Source organism: Corticium candelabrum, chromosome 17, assembly GCF_963422355.1.
Source record: "Corticium candelabrum chromosome 17, ooCorCand1.1, whole genome shotgun sequence".
Lineage (NCBI taxonomy): Eukaryota > Metazoa > Porifera > Homoscleromorpha > Homosclerophorida > Plakinidae > Corticium > Corticium candelabrum.
In genome coordinates, this window is record NC_085101.1 from 2058869 (window position 1) to 2079986 (window position 21118).

At 42.1% G+C, this 21118-nt stretch overlaps 2 protein-coding genes across 2 annotated transcripts; both read right to left on the reverse strand.

The window, feature by feature from the left end:
- Positions 1-1998: 1998 nt before the first annotated feature.
- Positions 1999-6669, reverse strand: LOC134193187 (interferon-induced very large GTPase 1-like). Its single transcript, XM_062661991.1, has one exon. The coding sequence runs from the start codon at positions 6598-6600 to the stop codon at positions 2338-2340; it is 4263 nt and encodes a 1420-aa protein (XP_062517975.1). The 5' UTR covers positions 6601-6669; the 3' UTR covers positions 1999-2337.
- LOC134193533 (uncharacterized) lies at positions 6635-20386 on the reverse strand. The gene is made up of 5 exons (XM_062662360.1): positions 20065-20386; positions 16772-16852; positions 7481-7588; positions 6779-7331; positions 6635-6704 (listed from the first exon to the last, which is right to left on the reverse strand). The coding sequence occupies exons 1-5, from the start codon at positions 20384-20386 to the stop codon at positions 6635-6637; spliced, it is 1134 nt and encodes a 377-aa protein (XP_062518344.1).
- Between the last annotated feature and the right edge of the window lie 732 nt (positions 20387-21118).

Below are 21118 nucleotides of genomic sequence, written 5' to 3' on the forward strand. Positions count from 1 at the left end.
GTGTGTGTGTGTGTGTGTGTGTGTGTGTGTGTGTGTGTGTGTGTGTGTGTGTGTGTTTGTGTGTGTGTGCGCGGGCGTGCGTGTGTCCCGAACATAGCATGGCGTCTTCCATACTACGTTGTGCTTTGTTGCTGCTTGTCTTTGTCTTCTCTTCTCTAACTCCAACAACCTATTGCGTGCACAAATGATCAGTGAGGGACTAGGCACACATAGGGGACACTGCAGAAGGAACCAGTCTTGATCGTGAATCCGGGACGTCGGACTTAATTGATGGCGCGCGTCAGTCATATCAAAACTCTTCTGTAAACCTGTAGGACTTGCATCCCTCTAAGTTGCTATCTCATTTTGCACATAGCACAACGGTGATTGTTCGCAGATCTAAGCAATAGATTTCGATCGACATTTGTAGTATGCGATATTGAGCGTGGATGCTATTTTCACCATTTTTGCGATGGCAGGAGCATGAATGGCTGGTGTAGACGAGAACATAGATGGCTGATGAGAACGGGAGCGTAGATGGCTGATAAAGACGAGAATTAAAATATTGATGGATATAGTGAAGGCGCGATCGAGAGCGTATGGATGACTGACGAGGGGGGGGCATTGTGGCAGGAGAAGAGCCTGGAATTAGCAGTATTTTATTATGAACGTTACATCTATCGCTTTTCAACTTTGGAATTTTTACCATTGTTCCCCAGTAGATATGGGGTTGGCATTGTTGCTGCAGATGCGGCAGCTCCCCATGTGGGACGGCGTGATAAGATACCTGGCAGCAGTAGTACAGCAGTGATGTGTGTGTGTGTGTGTGTGTGTGTGTGTGTGTGTGTGTGTGTGTGAGTGTGTGTGTGTGTGTGTGTGTGTGTGTGTGTGTGTGTGTGTGTGTGTGTGTGTGTGTGTGTGTGTGTGTGTGTGTGTGTGTGTGTGTGTGTGTGTGTGTGTGTGGTGCGATGGCTCAGTTGAATAGATAGTCATCTTATGGAGTGATTACTTACGGAATCTTGAAGGGTTGCAGGTTTAAGTCACAGTAATGGCGAGCTATGGCATAATTTTCTTGGGCAAGAAACTTCCACACAATTGCCTCTCTCGACTCAGAAGCATAAATGAGTACTCGGTCATTGACTGGGGTGGCAAAGGCCTCCGACTGTGACAGAGTCCGTCAGCTAACGTGGTCCTGGTGGGACTTCAGGTGCCCACAAATGAAGTTGGCGTCGCAGTCTGTTCCCCTGTGAACAGCTGACCAGAGATTGCTCAGCACGGCCCATAGTTCCTGCGTAGTGCACGGGAACCCAGCCATCTGGCTGCGGGCGTTGTATAGTTTTCGTGTGGTTTTTAGGGTGTAGTTATGTAGTAGAGTTATTGTCATTTTCAATATTCTTGTTTTACATGTTTCCTCGTATGCTACCGTTCTAAACTGACGGTGTTTGTATGTACTGTAAAGATTATGTTTGATAGCTGGCTATAGCGAATCACTGAAGAGACGTTTCACTGCACTTGCACCAAATCCAACCTACACCGTACCTTTACCCAGCATTACACTGAAACTTCAAAAATGGAGCGCAAACAGTGTGATAAATCATGCCTGCGTGCAGTTAGATAAGCTATACTGTAGCCCTAACTGTGAACCTACAAGAAACTGCGAGTGACTTTCAAGTTTCTGCCAATATCCATATTTCTGAACGAGAATAATCTAACCTGCCCTTGCGGAGAACGGTCCAGTGAACTAGCATAATACATATCGACATCAATTGACATGACAAGAGAGAGGCTCGCTTCGCTCATTAATTATACTACAACTTTCGGATCTGTTGAGCATTACATTTGTTACGTGTTGCATGAGATGAATCATTGTGTAAATGATAAAAAACAGCACACCAGATAGAGTCCCTTATTCTAGATACAGAATATTCTACTACGAATGAGCGAGTAACGAAAAAACATGCAAATCGAAATTAAACTATGCAATCTCAACACAGTCAATGAAAAGCACAATAGCTTCTTACATGTTCTTCTACAGCACCCTGAAAGAACACTGATATATGCTTCCCCTAAATATTGATACAAATACCTCAAAATTGCACTAATAAATTTTTCTTCTACATATTGCTAGAATACCTTGAAAGGATACTGCCAAATGTTACCACTAAATATTGCTACAGTACCATGAAAAAATACTGATAAATGTTACCCCTAATATTTCTACAGTATCAGGAAAGAATACTGATAAATATCACCCCTAAATATTGCTACAGTGCCATGAAAAATTGCTACAATACTATGAAAAAAGTGCTGATAAATGTTACCCTTAAAGCGCTAAGTGATAGTAAGATAGATCTGTCGTTATGTCAGAGCATTTTTCTGCTGGTAAAGTTCAATCCATTTTAAAGGAGTTTCATCTTTCATGCCATAGTGCTTGGTCAACCTCTTGCGGCAGTTCACCCACGCTCTTCTCAACCTCGATTCTACGCCAAGAGATTGTTTGGAAAATGGTATGTCCCAATTCGGAAAATGGTGCTTTACATGTTTGTCAAATGACCTCAAAACTTTCTCAGTGTCGTCTCTACGTTTCCACTTTCTTTTTCTCACACCATTGGAAGTACAGCAATCAAGTAGAGGGCTGTGGTCATCAACAAAACGGCTGCCATGAAACGCGGGAAGCAGATGAATGCTGCATTGATGCTTGTGACCAAATTGTAAATGGTTCTCGTCTTGATCACACTTTGAGTTGCAAAAAGGACAAACTTCTGGACAACCTCTGACTGTTTTCCACAAATTTTCATTAGCATTTCTTAAATCTCTTCTAAACAGTTCATCGACCATTTCATTTAGTCTACTCATCTTCACCTTCTTCTCGATGCCATTTACTACAGATTTAGCAAATGACTGTGGATCAGCAATCTGTATGTCAGTTGGAATTCTACTCACTACATCCAGTTCATATGTAAGACCTACAACAGTCAGCTTGAATCTCTTCCTCTTGTCACCTTCTTTATAAATTTCTTTGTTTGCAAAATGAACCAAGCCTTGAGTTGTGAAATCTTTCTTCTCCTTTTTTGCCCATTTAGCAATGATAGATTTCAATGATTCCAGTCTCTCTGTCATGTATTGTTTTATTTTCGCCAAATCATCCAAAATAATGGCTTTTTCTAGCTTTTGAAAACGTTTGTTGAACAGTTTTTCTAAGTACTTGTTCGCATCAACTGAATACTCAAAAACTGCTTCCCAGTCCTCTTCTTCAAAACTAGACTCAAATGCTCTAAGTGCAGCAGTACTAGCATCTGGCATCTGAGTCTTAATGTCTTGCTCTGCTCGAAGAGAAAAATTTAATGTTTCGTTTCGTGACCAGTCAATCAAACAGCCGTAAATGCTCTCTACAACCGACCATGCTTTAGCAATATCACTGTGTTGGCCGTGAAGTCTTGTCATAGCTCTATGACCAATTTGTTCCTTGCGATCTCGAAGTTCTTTCAATTTTTCTTCCACTTGCTGTTGCTGTATTCGCTCGAGTGCTGAGTATGCTTCAAACCGAATAACATCGTAAAAGTCGCTGGCAAAAGGAGCAAGTTGCAAATTTACATCAAACCGAGATACTAGTTGTCGACTCATAAATGTTATCGCCGCGTTGGCTTGCTTCATAAGCGAGCATAATCTTGAGTCTTCCATTATTTCTGATTCTTGCTTGAATTCTTTCTGCAGGTTATGAAAATATGTGACTACTTGCTCTTTGAGGTATACCGCTGCTTCAAATTTCTTTTCGGCTTTGTAGGAGTAGTAAGACTCACTTCTAGTAATCATGTGACTCATTTTGTGTTTCACTCTCCATGCGTTTGTATGCTTTACGTACTCTCGATATTTATCTACTGTTTGCATAATCAACAACTTGTCTTTAGCTAGAATATGTCCAGAATGATTCATGAGCAGGCGAGAGATATCGTCAGAAAATTCATTACATTTAATCTGTTTCATGAAACAGGTAATAACGGTAGCCTTTTGAGTTTCGGGAGGAGTCGCATTTTTCTCCAGTTTTTGCTTTGCTTGTCTGACGTGATCATCCCAAATGCTATCAAACATTGTTTGTAGTTCTTCTGCAGTCATTGCTTCTGTGCCACCTCTTTCCTCAAATAGCCTGTCCATATTGTTAATAAGGGACTTCTCAATCTCATCTAGTCTTGCGTCATCTTTTGCTCTTTCTACTCGACGACTCCAAGCTCGCGTATATTGGACGCAAACACCATTTATTTCTGCTTCTAATCTTCCTTCAAACTCAGGCTTCCACTGTAGTCCGTATGGGCGCTTTCTCATGGCAGCAGTAAGTAGCTGATGAGCTCTTCTTTTAGCTTTGGCGGTAACTAAGTCCAACTCAGCATTAAACTTATCAGAAATAAAACTTTCTCGGCTACACAATTCTTGCGTTTGAGACTGGGCGAGAATTGATTGTAAAATTTTTTCGCACTGCATTTTGTAGCCCTCAGCAGACTCTACGACCTCATTTCTAATTTTAGTAAATGCTGTGACAATTTCTCTTCGTTGCTCAACTTGTTGCAAATTCTCAAAATGAATAAAGCTCCTTCCAAAGGAAACTATGTTTTTCCAGACTGATCGAGCGTGCACAAGCCATTCTTCCAGTGATATCAAGTCGCCGACATGATCATCTGGATAGCTTAATCTGTTCCGATATTCCTTGAACATCTTCTGACGCAATGCAAATACGTCGTTAGAAAAAAGCACCGTGGGAAGTTTTACTTCTTGGCCACCGTACACTTCATTAGCAAATGCTGGGGGCAGCAGAAAGAGAGAGTCTGTTTCTAACTTTAGCAAACTATTGACGTCAAAGTTTAGCTTGCCTGCATTTTCATTTAGACTTTGACGCATGCTTGCCAGTTGACGATGAATCGCTTCGTAATCGCGTTCTACGTGATCTCTGAGTACAAAGAGAACGTCGGGTCTCCATCTGGTAACCTCCAAGTAATGCATAGCGTACATGGCCACTTCTAGTAGCTCTTGCAATTGCCTAGACAAATCTCCTTTGTGATTAATGATAACTATGTGAGAGCATGCCATTGCCATAAGCGTTACTTGGTTGTCAAAGTCACGTCCTCCCGATTCTACAGACATCAGACCTTCTGAATCGAGAACTAGTAGATCCAAGTCGTCCGTCCGCATATACGACACGTACAAGCCTTTTGTACATCTACCTGCTCGAGTAGCAAATCCGCACCCAAACAGATAATTTAGCAACGTCGACTTGGCAGAACTCTGCGCTCCTATGACTGATACTACAAATAGCTGACGTGTGCTTTCTACTTGGATCGACCTGAGAACTTCCGATATAAACTCACTCGGCATGTGTAGAGGATTGCCACGTAACAGCTGAATCGGATAACTTCTCATAACAGACTGCGTGTATGCTGAGCACAACTGAGAGCCAGACAAGTCACATTCCTTTGCTAAAAGAGTCATAGATAGACCACGTTCATTCTCCGTTAAAACTTCTACAAGCACAATTAACTCGCTCCAAAAATGGTCAATTGATATGTCATAAGCGTCTAATAATTTGGAATTTTCTTGAATACGATCTTTAATACTAGCAACATTTGCCTCAACTTTTGTTATATCATTTTGGGAAGTTGCTGTCTTGCGCAAAGCAAGTTTCTTTGCATACTCATTTTGGATGTCTCGACGACGCTGAATAAGAGGATCGCATTTTGGCTTCTTCCATGCTTCCAGTTGTCGCGCAAACTCTTGTATAGCTTTAGTGCCGTTAGTAACCACATTCCTGGCAAACGTTTTGACAATCTCTGACGTAGAGCACTGACTCTTTTTCCTCTTCAACGCCACCAACTCTTCTTCTAATTTAGCGATAATCGGTTGATCGTAACTATCTTCCTCGGAAGTATGTTTTCGAAGGTTTTCTTCTTGAGCAACAATACGTTGAACAATTGTCGAAGCAGGAAAAAGTCGCTCCGTAACATTTGTGGGGTCTTGAAACTGCTTTTCTAAAGACTCGTGAATAATAGTGCCTAAACTCAGCAAATTCATGTCTTTGCTAGTCAATACAGGCATAGCAATGTCGTCTATCATTTCGGCTAGGGTGGATTTGTCAAATAACGACATTGCATAAACTATCTGCTTTATAGAATCCATAGCAGGAAGTGACTGCATTTCTAGCACTTTGGTGATCAGCTTCTGTTTTAGGTCATCAAACAAATCATCTTTTTCGATTTCATTTGCTTCGGTCAGATTGACAATCTTGTAAAATTGTACTGTCAGCGTTGAGCTAGCAAGATTTCCGCAAACAATTGCTTGTGCGTTTTCAAACAACTGTTCGTCGTCTTCCGTGTAGTCTCGCCAAAACAGAGCCAAGTGTGACGTCTTCTCACAAAACTTTAGGCAAAGTGTTAACAGAAAAGAAAGCTCACTGTTTGGCTTTCCTTCAGGACTGAAGTCTTCTAAACTGATATGTAACAGTATACAAGCTGAAGACCGAGACAACACAGCTAACGCAAGATTGAAGGCCAGACTCCTGCTGCTGTACTCATGAGCATCAGCTACTACAAAGTTTATCACGCCATTTTCATTTGAAAGTTTGGCATCAAACATCATGTCTATAGACAACTTGTGACACGGACCGGCCGAACTAGTTTCTAAAGACAAGGCGTTTAGGTGGTCTCTCAGCCCAAGAAGATCCATCAACAAGCTTGTCTTTCCTTTACGAATAACAGACGTAGTTCCGTAAGACACTAGAAAAGGGTCAACGGGATGACAAAGAAGGTCGTCAAACCCGTCATCAGCAAGTTTAAAACCAAAGTTTCCATTGCTTAGAATTTGTCTGTAAAGAAATGGTACAGGCCTATTCAGTCTGGTACACAAATTCATCAACTTGCTGTGACTGTGAGATGGTGTTACTTCTAGTAGAGCAATAAACAGATCTTTATGCTTGTAACTGAAGTAACTAGATGGCATCTCTTTCTTCACCTGTAATTTATTGCTTCCTTTTAATTCTTTCAAACTAGAAATGGCGTCTAAACTCTGTTGTCGTTTCAAGAAATCAACCAAATACGGTTTCAAAACTGAAGCGAGACCGGAATCAGATATCTTGCATCGACGGTAGCAATCTAGTAAGGCATCAGACGAAAAACTATTGGTTTCCACAATAAGAAGACTTTCGTCATTTTCTCTTTCAGTTTGGCTACCAATCATTAGGTCATAAAACGTCTTCAGTTTGCTGTCACTAGATTGTATTGGATGTCCTGGAATCTCCGTTAATACTTGTGATTGATTCTTGCTTTCAGCTGTGGGCGACATACAAGACACTTCAGAAACTTGATCAGACGCTACAAAGTGCAAACCATATTGAGATAATAATATTAACTGCTATATTAAAGCACCATTTTGTATAGATACGCAACCTTGGTCTAAAAATGTATATAAAATATTGCTTTCGCATTGAAGTATAGTTAGATAACCAGCTGCAATTTCTTACTCGTGCTGTCGCTATCTTGTTCTTCACAAATGACTTCTAGAGAATTGTCGGCGCCATCTAAAGAAGACGATGCTATTGAGAGTTGCCGATCCCTGCTGTCACTGACTCCTAAGTCAAAAATCCGATATTTACTAAATGACAGTAGTAATAAAGAAATTACCGTGTTATCTCTAACATAAATGCGTCCTACTTATTCTTTCAAAGGGCATGATAGATGAGTCTTTCTTAGAGACGTGTCTCTTATATAATTTTAATGTTGTCTAATAACTAAACTGTGTTTAAATTAATATTACAATTCAGCTATCATTTATTTGTATCCAATGCGTTACGCTTGACTGCTGGTAAGTTACATCACGAGTCGTGTGCTTTTCCTTTAGACAGAGATTTCCATTCTTTTCCTTAGATCAGACAAAGGTGCAGATTTGAGGAGGTTGTCCACAACGGCTGCGTAAAGCTGCCTATACAGAATATTTCAGATGTATGTGAGCTCGCTTGGTTCAGTCTGCTGGAATTGCTTCGCTCTTGCTTTATCTGTCAACTTGGAAGGTTCTGATCGCCAAGCTGTATAAGACCGTTGAATGCGCGACTTTTATAAGATTGTGTTGGAAAAGAGTGCTTTGAGCATCACGACAAAGAAAACAAACGTGGCCTACAGCAGATAACGAGGAAACAAATTAGTTACAGTCCAACGCCAAGTTATTGAAACTGGAACAAGTAAGCGTTCTTGTCACGCTGCTGATGGAGATGTAAATTGTGGTTGGTTGGCCATGTTAAATGGTGGTGTCTCTATACTTCTCAGGAAATGGCAGAATACCAGCACGCGTTAACCAATGGCTCAAAGTCAGGGTGTTACGGTCATATTGTCATAGGAAAGAATTGTTTGTTAGGCCAGCCAGTCTTGTAGGTTCTGGAACAGCAGGCAGCGCAGTGGCGTAGGTATGGCATTCTGGTTGGGGGCCAAACCTCAGTGCGCGGCAAGTGTAGCCCCGTGAACCCACAACGTCTTCCGGCAAGTGTAGTTTTTGCACTATTGCCTATTGGAGCTCATTGTTTTCTCTACTTGTAGCTCGTTTTTCTGCTCAATGACCTATTTTATATATAATGATCATAGGACTCCTGATTGTGGGAAGGGCATGGCCCCGTGACCCCCGCAGTACGTTCTTGCGTCTATGCGGCGGTGTTTCTTGTAAGTTTCAATGTCCTCAGTGGCCACAATGATTTTGTCAAAGTAGACCACTGCTAATTCTAAGCTCTGACAAACAGTGTCCATCAGTCATGGGAGGTCTTGATCAGCGTTAATCAGAACAAAATGATGCCTGGAAAACTGGGAGATTCCAAAGTGTGTGATAATGACAGTTCTGCGAAAGCCTTCACCAGCCGCACGTATACTTTAGTAGCCTGAAAGAAGGCTGAACCTGGAGAAAGCATTGATAGTATCGTTGATGATGAAGGAGAAAGTAAGCGGAGCACACTTTACAGTAAAACAGTAGCGAAATTGATGCGTCACTATTCTTCGCATTGACGTCAACCTCTCCAATCTCTTGGCATCATGTGCAACAGCGATGACCAGAAACTGCTTTGGTCTGTCACGATGGCCACGGATAGCATTCTGCCGAACCTTGCGTTAAAGGTTAACTTTCAACAAATCAGCCATTTCTCAGATGAAAGCTGCCACTTCATGACAACCCTTTCCAATCGGTTATTGCAGACTTTTGCCGTGGCGGAGAAATAAGAACTAAAATTGTGAGTCTGGTTGCGTTTAGTACTCGTATGAATCGTCAGAGAAAGTCTGATTTGGTTACCAACGAACACGGATAACTGCTACTTTTCAAGTTGACGTTGCCAATTGGATTAGTCTAGCATAAAGAACAGTCGGTTGTTTACAAAATATATCAATTAGTCGGTAGTGTCCTCGAGTCAATAGCAGCTACGTTTCACTGTGTCCGCGTCGTGACGGTACTTAGGTGAAAGTAGTGGAATCGCATATTGATTGGGTGGATCCAGTAGACCGAGGGCGTGTGGAGCAGGAGTGAGTACAGTTTATCGAGCCAAGTGATGACTTCGAAACTGAGTGCTGAGACGCGCGCTGCAGTTGGCAGCGCATTGGATCGTGGCTGGTGAGTTGATCAAGTCAGTGACTGTACGTTATGACCGAGTGCGCCTAGTAGTGCAACCGGCTGGAGCAGTGGCACCTCCTTCATATGGTACGAGATTTATAGCAATGCTGGAGTTCTCCGACGACGATGTCAAAGTCTGCATAGAATGTTTTGGCTTTTTTGTGTACATGAACAGAGGCGTAATGCAGACTCTTTAGTCAAACCCTACACACGTGCCTGAAAAGTAGATATTTTGCAGTTTATCGTAGGCTTACAGCAGACGAGAAGAATTCATACGACAACTTTTTGAACGCTCTCAAGACAACTCTGCATCCTGCCACTGGCGAGAAACAACGTTTAGCAAAACGCTAGTTAACAGAACTTTTACTGTGTGAAGGAGAAGCTTTAGAAGTCTTCGCTCGAAACCTTACAAATTTGCCAAACCGATCTATATTCTAGGTTTACAGCTTAAAAGCTACGCGAGCAAAACCTAATCCATCTTATCGTGGAATATCTGCAGCCTCTTTAGTAATGAATTGGAAATCCACCCGGATGCGGCGAGGCAAGGCATGATAACACGTGCTTGTGAAATGGTGCCGCTTCAGTCTTGCAGAGGCATCGACTCGAGAAGCGGGCTACTCGTGTGACTAGCGTTTCTGGGTCTGATGCAAACTCCATTTTTGTGACTCTATAGAAGACCTTTCAGGCAGATTAGCCAGGAAGGAGAATGAGGCGGTAATTACTAGTGATTTTCCAGGCGTGAGAAAGATAGCTTCTCCGCGTGTTGATAAAGAGTAAAGCCCTTTGTTGTTTTGACTGTAACAATTATGGTAGTCTACGAAAACACGATCCTGGCAAATGCTTAGGCGCGGGTTAAATTAGGATGCAACAAGATGGGTCGTTCAGTGATAAAGTGCCCTACAATAACACGTTTTCGAAATGACAGCATGATGTGTCGTCTGGACGGGAAGATCCGACCAGGAAGTGGTCTTGGTAGGAAGGAAGAGAGCTAGAGCAGGGGTGCGTGGTGTGTCTACGGAACTAATTCGTCCAGTAGTCGAGAAAGGCTATCTGGAAAATGAGTCTGCTTTATTTGCTATCGATACGTGGTCTGTGGTGTCATTGATTCCCAGAGAGTTGCCATATTGCAGTGTATGTTTTCAAAGATGGTTCTAGTCCAATAACATTAGACGAATGTTGTTTAGACTATGCAGGAGTTTGTAAACTCCCAGTGATGTTAGGTGGCTGGAGGAAGCAGCAGCAGTTTTGTACTGGATGTTCCGGCTGGGCTAAGGCAAGATAGTAGGGAGCTATGAAAATCAGTTGATAAAAATATTTGTTGGCGGTCTGTCATAAATCACAACAGAATCCGACGTTCGTCAGTACTTCTCACAGTATGGAAAGGTTTTGGAGATTGCGTTAATGATTGATCCCTCGCCCAAGCGCGTGAGAGGGTTTAGATTTGCAGGGTACCTGGAATATCGGGGCTATACTGAAGGTTTTCCCTGAATAAAGAAAACATCTACCTCTCTATCCATCTATCTATCTGTCTATCTATTCGGAACTTTCGACTCGGAAGATTTGCAGAAAAGGTCTGTAAATGGCAGCTTCATTCTATAAAAGGCAAATGGTCGAGCCAAAGAAGGCAGTTGTGAGACCTGGCAGAGATAATCCGGCTGGAACAAGTATAAATTCTGTTAAGTCAGACAAGATTTGTAGAGCAAGGGAAGTATTGGAGGTTCAAATCAACGTCTTTCAAAAGCGGCAGAGGAATAACTATGAAAGGAGGAAAGAAAAGGTTTTGTGGCAGGAGATTATGTATGACTGCACAACCCAGCGTTGAAGCGACAGATGGTATCCAAATTACGCTGTCCATATGAAGGCCTTATGTTGTCGTGAGAGCAGGTTACTCACAACAACTATGTGATTCGGAAGTAGGGAAAAGTGCCACTAAGAGAGTCAATCGGGATCGTATGAAAGTGTGCTATCAAAAGTCAAGGATTTTAGAAAAATCAGAACAACTGAGGAAGGACAATGTACAAAATACTGGAGATGAGCAATTCGAAAGATATAATATAATGAGAATGTCTTAGTTGAAGATGTATGGGAGATGGGCAAAGGAACACCAACAGAGGACGAGGCAGCATAGGATGACGTAGCAGCAGCAGAGCCCATTGCAGACCTGAGGTACACTCACTAGTGTACTTACGGGACTGTGACTGTACGTAAAGATGAGGATTGACTTAAGAATGATATTGAGGTGTGTTGCAGGTTGTTCAACTTTTCGGGTTGTATAATGGAGTAGTGTTTGCAGTTGCGTGTATGGCCATAATTAAGAAGGAAGAAATTAGTGATGTTGTTGTGTTGCTAATTAGATTTGTCTAGCATATAGAGCACTCGGTTATTTGCATAATATATAGCAGTTAGTTAGAAGCGTACTTGATTCCGGAGCATTTACGTGCCACTGTGTGTCCGCGTCGCGGCGTTCCAGTTAGGATTATAAGACATATGGTCGCATGTTGTGATCGAATCAGTAACAGTGTCGTTACAACCATGGAGCTTAAAAAGAGAACCTTAATAGATAAGGTCATAGACCATGTCTTGCTGCATTTTGGGTGCGATAGCAGCACTTGGTACTAGCCTCGGAAGACAGGCTCTTCCGCGCAGTCGCTGAGCAAAACACACGTGAATCACGCCAGTAGGAGGAGCTTTTGCCGTTATTGCTCCAGCGCCAGAGCAGCCTGGTCGCTTTAGAGAACGTCATATTGACGTGGGACCCCGGATCCGGTTGGATATCATGAATAAGACTAATTCGATTTCCTAATGAGTTTGTTAATGTAATTAATTGCGTTTGATACATAAAGCGTAGACAAGCCCTCTGCGGAGAGCGCTTGAACACGAAAGCCAGTGAAGCTGTTGACGGACAAAGTGCTGGTGAATAATCAGCACAAGAATGGCTTACATGGGAATGGCCAGGGTAAATCTACACTCTCCAGCAAAGTTTCTTTTTACAGAACTCATCTGCATGTTTGAAAACGACGTAGCAGTGTTCACACCACTCTTGCGCGTCTCGAGTACACTCTAACATCTAGTCTGTGGGGAAATGGTGTGAGGAATGCCGGCCCTGTTTCACTCAACGCCTCATCAAAGCAGAATACAACTTTTTGACCTTTCCAGAAGGGACCGGAGTGCACTTCGTGATCAGATTCCGTGTATTGCTAACACAGTCTATCTGAAATGAATGTGTGAAGGTACTTTCGACCTTGTAAGCATCTCGTTTTACGATATCGGTTTGGATCTCCTCACGGTGAACTGGAAACACCTAGGCGTGAGAAAACAGCAGTGCAGTGGACCTGACATGTTCAGGAAGTGTAGAGTTGACTTGTAGTTGCATGTGTTGTGTGCTACGTACGATTTCATGCATGATCTCATACATGTTTCAATGCATGGATTCTGAATGCTACATACGCTAACCGCGTACAATACATGAGTTCATTTCTCAAACAACCGCTCTACAGATTGATAGTCATCTAGATTCGGCGGTGTACTGTTGGCAAAACTGAATGCTGAAAGAAGTCGTGACACCGCAGAATAATACATGGCTGAGCTGTATATACACATACTAGAAGCGAACAATGATGGCAACTACGTTCCTGTAACTTCGTGCAAAAATGGCAAGTGCGTGAAGCGATGCCGCGTCGTTACTCAACTCTCATACTTACAAGCTTAGCTAATCGAATTAGCCTATCCAAGCAATGATACCGAATCCGGGGTCCCACGCCACTATGACGTTCTCGAAAGCGACCAGACTCTTCTCGCGCTGGAGCAATTCCGGCAAAAGAATGTATTTCCAAGCGAGGACAGAGAGTAACCCTTCGTGATACATACGGGGAATCGTCTGGATATCTCGTGGCCAATTGTCTGCTTCTGTTGCAGGCTGAACCATAAGCTTCCTGCAGGAAGATACTAAGCGTTCTATCATTATTTCAGCAGTTTAGTATTGAGTGCGAGGTCCCTTTGAAAGCTGCTACTCTATGCAGGAACTTGATGAGAACCGTCATGAGGGTCTCTAGTGATGTCATGTTCCAGCCGTGCTTGGTATATTAGACAAAGGTAAGTCTCGTAACAACCGGGAACTCTGATAGCGATATGTCGTACTGGTCAGTAAAAGTTGAGATTGCGTTAGGCTTGGTAAGAAGCAGGAGTGCGTAGGTGGAGGAGAATGGAATGTTGCAGTATTCACCAGCGGTTTCCCTTTCATATGGATTAACTAGCAGATATTTGCAGCACAAGAAATCAGCTCTAAGGAGAGCCTCAGTTACATCGGCAAATGTGAAAGTTTACTAATGTGTTTGAAGAAAAAACGAGACAGAGTTCGCAATTCTGTACGTCCCTGTTGATCTAGCTTTGGTTACCGGCAGCAGAAGTCCAAGTTGAGTTATATTCAGGTTTAATCTCCTAGCTGAATTCGAAAGAACGCTAACCTTTTCCCTACTGTTCATGCCAAACTTCCGATTGGAGACACATTCGCATACTAAGAAAAAATCCAGTTGCCATTAATAACCATATATATATATATATATATATATATATATATATATATATATATGACTTCTTTGCGTTTGCGTTTGGGAATTCCGGTTTTTCCAGCACCCCCCACTCAGTCCGTTGTGTGTGCGGTCATAAATTGGACATTTTTGGTGACCATGCTCTTGGCTGTGGTCCTCTTCGGATTAAGCGACATGATGGCTTATGTGACGTCATCTTCCACTGGTTGCTAATAGACATCTCCAATGTACGTCGAGAACAACGCTGTTCCTCTCATTCTATGACAAGACCAGGTGACGTTTTCCATCCCGACTTTTCCCTAGGCAAGGCTGGTTATTTCGACATTTCCGTAAGGAAATCGTTCACTCCCTCTCACCTTATTAATGCTGCCATAAAAGCTGGTGCTGCTGCTGAGGCTGGGGAAGTGGACCAAGATGAGCGCCATCTTGCTAACGTTTCAAGTTATGGCTGTTTGTTCTACCCTCTTGTGGTGGAATCATACGGAGTGTGGGCTGCACATAGTCTGGAGGTGTTGAGATCAATTGTAAAGAAGTCTCTTCTATCATCTGGCTTGTCTCGGGCCAAGCTTTCAGGCAATTTCACGAACAGTTATCTGTTCGTTAAAGGCAGTATAACTCAAGACTGATTAGTGACTATCTACCTAATTATTATAACTTAGACTCTTTGTGCTTCCGTCCTTAGGGCGGATATGTGTTATCTGTGATATCTGTATTATATACAAATATATGGTTTTATTATATATATATATATATATATATATATATGTATGTATGTGTGTGTATATACATATATACAAGCTCCAATGCCCGGCTTCGCCCGGGGGGGGGAGACAACACCCGGGTAATAGTTCAATCACACAAATTATTGATTTGCAGACACTGTTTGCTGTTAATGACAGACAGACAGTACAGACAGACACACAAACAGACAGACACACAAACAGACAGACAGGTCACCTTTATAGGTAGAGATTACAGCAGAAAGTATCTAAAAATGCGTTTGATGGTTGGAGAGGCAGAGGGGGTGTAGCCAGGTCACGTACAGTTTGTATAGAGAGATCTTTGTAGATTTCCAAACTCTGCTCTAGCTAGAGTGTTGGTTATCATCCCTGTGCAAAAAAGTTCCAATCACAGCACAAACCAATTACACTAACTTATGCCTTTGTCAGCGAAACCTGAGTCAGTCCGTCTGTTCGGAGGCATTGTACAAACACAAAAACATGTAGCGTATACACTTGCAATTGAATAGCACTCCCGGATATTGCGCAGCCAGTAGACTGTAATGTTTTGTCAGTAACCGTTTACTGTCACTAACTAGCCGTGGTGTAGCCGAATTTGGCTCGCGCACGAAGAATTCACTAATGTCGAAAGTGAGACTGTGGTCGCCTTCCTGACTTCTCCCACGACAACGCCATTTCCCGTGGATCGCGCGAGCAGGAGCTCGCGCGCGTATATCTCCGGAACGGCGAATCGTATCTCCGTCGAATTTAGACTGCCCGTTCCCGACGTCAGACGGTACGCGCTGAGCGTGTCGTTTATTGCGGGCGACGCTGGGAAACGAAAGATATTTTCCTGATATCCGGGTCTTGAAAATACGCCCACAGTCGTTTGCCACTCTACGACCGTTGAAGAGCTGCCGTGTTTGATGCACCTCTTGCCCGAAACGCCAGCAACGTCTTCGAAGAGACGACGTTCAGCGGGACTGTCGAAATGACGAGAGTCGGTACGAGTCGTGACTTCGTTATATACGGAGCTGCCGTGTTTAATGCACCTGTTCTCCGAAACGCCAGTAACGTCTTCGATGAAACGCCGTTCAGCGAGACTGTCGAAATGACGAGAGTCGGTACGAGTCGTGACTTCGTAAGATACGGGGAACGGATTATCCGGGTGAGTACTGCATGTGACTTCCAGTTCTCCTCTGATGGATTCGTCTAACTGCACGTGAATTCATTTAGGACAGCGCAATATCCGTGAGTGCTATACGATTCGTCTAACTGCACGCGACTTTATTTCATTCAACGGGACAGCGCAATATCCGGGAGTGCTATACGATTGCAAGTGTCTACGCGACATTTTAATTCACTGCAATCATTAATGGCCAACATCACCTATGATACCATCAAAAGCATTTTTAAATACTTTCTGCTATAATTTCTACCTATAAAGGCGACCTGTCTCTCCTCCACTTTTGTGTTGTATTGGCTCTATATCTATGACAAACGTGTGTGTCAACTGCGGCGCTATGAAGTGGGAAGGAGAAGCACCTGGCATGTGTTGTCCCCCGGGCGAAGCCGGGCATTGGAGCTTGTATGTATGTATATATATACACACATATACATATACATATACATATACATATACATATACATATACATATACATGTACATATACATATACATATACATGTACACACACACACACACACACACACACACACACACACACACACACACACACACACACACACACACACACACACACACACACACACACACACACACACACACAATATCTATACACTGAGGAGCTAACGCCTATGCCCTAGCTCATAGTAGGTGACGCCTTGTTGCAATGTCATTGAAACCATATAAGAATATTTAGAGCAGACTGTATGTCGATGGCAATACCTTGGTAGCTTTCTGTTGAAGGAACTTGACGCAAAGCTAACGCGACCGAAACATCCTCTATGTCCACCACTTTGTTGCCTCCTGCAAAGCACAGATTGACACATACTTGAGCAAAGACAGCGCATGCAGTCGCGTACACAGTTACATGTACAAGTAAATACGTCATTCTTAACAATGACGGCATACATATGCACGGATCTAACGTAGCCGATTGGCAAATGGCAGCTTTGGAAAGGGTCCACACAATGACTGCTTGTATTTCACAAAACGTGCATTATGTGAAAGTATATCTTTATATCTATATTACGCCAGTTACCTCCACTAGCGTCCAATATTATCAGCAGATTTCAATTTTGAAATGTTCCAATTAACATTCATAGATATATAGTATTACAATTGACTAATAAGTGAGATCAATGTTAAGTGAAGGGTACCATGGTCAACTTATCGATATCAATTACGTACTATGCCTGCTAGCAATTTTCACAATTTTATTCCGTCCTCTTAGTGTTAGAGTAGTCACCGCTGTTTCACCTTCGGTCGAAGCCGGATCTCTTTTTCCGGCTTCTATGTTCTTACCATTGATCATTGTGATAGTTGTAAGTACTCCCCTTCGCTCTAAATCGGAAAGCGATTGGGTGTCGTTTCCTTTCGCTGTGGCGTCAAGGTAGAAACCAGAAGACTATTCTGGTGCCAAGAAGATGTGAATTTTTATCCATAAAATGGCAGGCAGGCACAGTATATTAGCTAGAAAGACCAGATATTAAAAGAGAAAACTTATATCAGCTTAGGAGCATGACATGCTCTCTCTCTCTCTCTCTCTCTCTCTCTCTCTCTCTCTCTCTCCTCTCCCTCTCCCTCTCCCTCTCCCCCCTCTCTCTCTCTCTCTCTCTCTCTCTCTCTCTCTCTCTCTCTCTCTCTCTTAAAAGAGATCGAATTAGTGGGTTTTCTAGTGGACTGTCCGACTTTTGATAGTGTCCGGTAACGGGGTACGTATACTCCGGCTCTTGACTAGGACACTTGAAGACAAAACACGTAATCTATAACAGAAGTTTATTTTGAAAGTCTTTTCTAGCCCTAACGTAAGACTCTGCGTCGGCGTATAGTCAGTTTCGACTCGATAACCTGTGAGATGAAACTGAATCATGGGTCCCCTACAGAGGGGTCGACCTTAAATTATTGCATCAAATTCAAGACATAAACGACTAGCTCAAGCCTGTCAAACAGTATCGTACAAATATTATTTCTAATTTATTCTAATACATTTGTATTACTTTGTTCACATGGCGACTCCGGAGATGAGTCCATTCGTGCAGAAACTAAATTCATACTTCCGGCTACCTGTGGTTGCTTACTTAAAATTGCAGCTTTTAGTAACGAAAGCTTAGTAGAATCGCTACCAATTACACCTTTCAGTTGATCAACTTAAAGCATTCGCATTTGTTTTCGATGACCGTCATCCGCTTCGTTGCTTCTCGTGAAAGGGAGCTCATTGCCAAGGAACTCGTTTAAAACGTGGAAATCTAAATGTTCTTCCAAATGAGTCCATTGGCGTGTACTCAAAGACACGGCAGCACTTTCTTCATAGTCAGACATGAGTGTATCATGGGGCTCATCTAAGTGATCGACTCACGTGAGCAAATTTTTTGAGGCATGCATATCTTGACAGTTGACCCACAACCCAAAAAGCCATTGCTTTGCATTCTAATTCGGGTAAGTCTAGTAAAAAACAGTTGGAGAATTGTCTCTCAATTAGATCGTTTGTCGTGGAAAGGGAACGATTCTTCGATACCAGAATACCTACTAGTTGACTGCATCCACACCTACCGGTCTGAAACATGCGGCAGCAATGACCAACAACAAGAAACAAACCTAGAAGAGACTGCACGCTTTGCAAGAAATTTGCGACCGTGACAATACAAGATTTGCTCCTTCATACGAGCTACTAGACAACGAAGGAGCCGTCTCATTCCTGTTCTCGTCTCTATTGTTATGCACAAGTGATGACGTTGAAGAGTTTCAATACTATATCTGAATGGCGCAAAGGCTCGAGAATGGCACTGGGAGCTCTCCGCTCCTGAATTTTTTTGACTGTTTCTAGTGTATTAGGCAAGTATATGTCTTCAAACAAAGAAATGAATAGTTTTTGTAGATTTGGTCCTAGCTCAAAGAAGCACAATACCTACACGCCCACGTTTCCGAACACAAAATCCAATAATAGGTAGATTTTTGATAGTTTTATAAAAAATTTATAGTACAGCTATAATATGTGGTACAGCTCGGACACCAATGCAACGGTTGCGCAATTGCTTCAATTTTTAACCACATTAGTTGTAGCTATAGACAGCTACAGTTTCCGTTCGTTATAAGTTAGCTTATTCAAATACCACATAATGTCTAGCAGGCTACCAAAACGCTACATCATATTAGATTTCGTGTCCAGGTACGTGGACACTTCGATAGCTTATTACGTTCCTTTGACTAAATGCGCACCAGTTACAAATGTAATAAGATCGTGAATTTCTCTTTGTTTCAAAACGCAGCCATGTCTAATACTTGCAGCTACACAAGAAAGAAACCCACCAGCACTCTCATTGCAGAGGTCAAGACGTTCATCAAGTCCGTGCGCTTTTCGGTTTCTGAAGAAACCCTTCAACATGTACCAAATAGATGGGAGAAATGGAAAATCGGTTGCATTCATCACCTATTTCAGTTGTATACAGTTACATAATAGTACCCACGATAACGAAGTCCAGGTAGTCGTGGTTGCAACCACTTCAATAGGCTAAGATTGACAAAAGTCCTTTAGTATGACGTTTGGTTGTATTCTTCTTACAACGGTAGGGGAAATGGGTTTTTTAGCAACTATGGTTGACTCTGTGAGGTGGAGAAAAGGTGTGGAGACAGTCATTTAATATTTAATTAATGTGCACCACATCTTCTGTACTATCAGCTTGCAAAACCATATTTTAACCTTGCAACAGAATACTTTTGTACATAGTAATATGATTATACATACTGCATGTATACAAACATATATAAGTGGGTCATATGTAGTTATCCGACAGACAGTGTGGGCCACAAAAATTATTAGTAGGTATATTTGCAGGGATCACATATCGAACTATGCGGACCTCACCAAATTTTGCCAATTCCCCACCCTACCCCAGGACACTTAATATTGACGCCCTCTTAGAGCATCTAGTCGAAATTCAAGCATACACGACTAGCTAAAACGGGCGACTCAATAATACACGAGCATTTAATAGTATAGCCAAACGATTCTGTCTTACCTTGTTCACGTGACGACTCTGAAGATGAGTCCGTTGGTGCGGAATCTAAATTCATACTTCCGGCCAGGTCCGGTTGTCTACTTGAAATTGCGGTTCTTAGTAACGATAGCTTGGTAGAATCGTTATTAACTACACGTTTAAGTTGATCAACTTGGAGTTTTCGCATTTGCTGACGATGACCGTCTTCCGTTTCGTCGCTTTTCCTGGAAGGGAGCTCATTGCCAAGGAAGTCGTTTAAAATGTGGAAATCTAGATGTTCTTCCAAAAGAGTCCACTGGCGTGTACTCAGAGACACGACAGCACTTTCTTCTGAGTCAGACATGAGTAACGCTTAGCTAAGCGAGTCACGTGAGCAAATTTGATGGCATGCACATCTTGGCAGTTGGCCCACAACCCACAAAAATCTAATGCATACACAGTTGATATATCGAAGAGTAGTTATGGAATTAGATCGTTGAAAGGAGGTCGATTCTTCGAAACCAGAGAACTTAAAATTAATAGTAACCACACCTACCCAAGCAAACCTGTGTCAGCACAATGATCAATAGTAAGAGAAAACTTGTTGCATAAACATAATAATTGTATATAAAATACGTGCATTACGCAGCGTCTCAAACCACTGAAATTGTGTTTCCTTAGTCAGACATAATTAAGAATAGAAATTCCACATTGAGAATGGTTAGTGACAAAGAATTCTTACATAGTTCCCAAATTATCACTGTTTAGTTTTACTGCTCTGCTACAGTGACCTGACAGTTGAGCGTTCCAAATAAGGTAGCCATATTCCGTTCCGCCAGAGTAGTACAGCTACTACTACAGTATTACTATGCTAGTATTATATATATATATATATATATATATATATATATATATATATATATATATATATACATACATATATATATATATATATATATATATATATATATATATATATATATGTATATGTATATGTATATATATACACTGTAAATCAATTCATTTCGCAAGCAAATACATTTAGCAATCTGAAGCCTAACTCTTTCCACAATCAATTTAATTTGGCAAAACTGAC

What these genes read in the sequence shown, in the direction of transcription:
- LOC134193533 (XM_062662360.1), bottom strand. Translation starts at nt 20,386, where the DNA reads ATGTCTGACTCAGAAGAAAGTGCTGTCGTGTCTCTGAGTACACGCCAG. An exon ending in TTCAACAGAAAGCTACCAAG is followed by an intron (nt 7,589 to 16,771) that starts GTATTGCCATCG and finishes TTTTTGACTTAG; the next exon opens with GAGTCAGTGACAGCAGGGAT. An exon ending in TTTAAACTTGCTGATGACGG is followed by an intron (nt 6,705 to 6,778) that starts GTTTGACGACCT and finishes TTATTCGTAAAG; the next exon opens with GAAAGACAAGCTTGTTGATG.
- LOC134193187 (XM_062661991.1), bottom strand. Translation starts at nt 6,600, where the DNA reads ATGATGTTTGATGCCAAACTTTCAAATGAAAATGGCGTGATAAACTTT.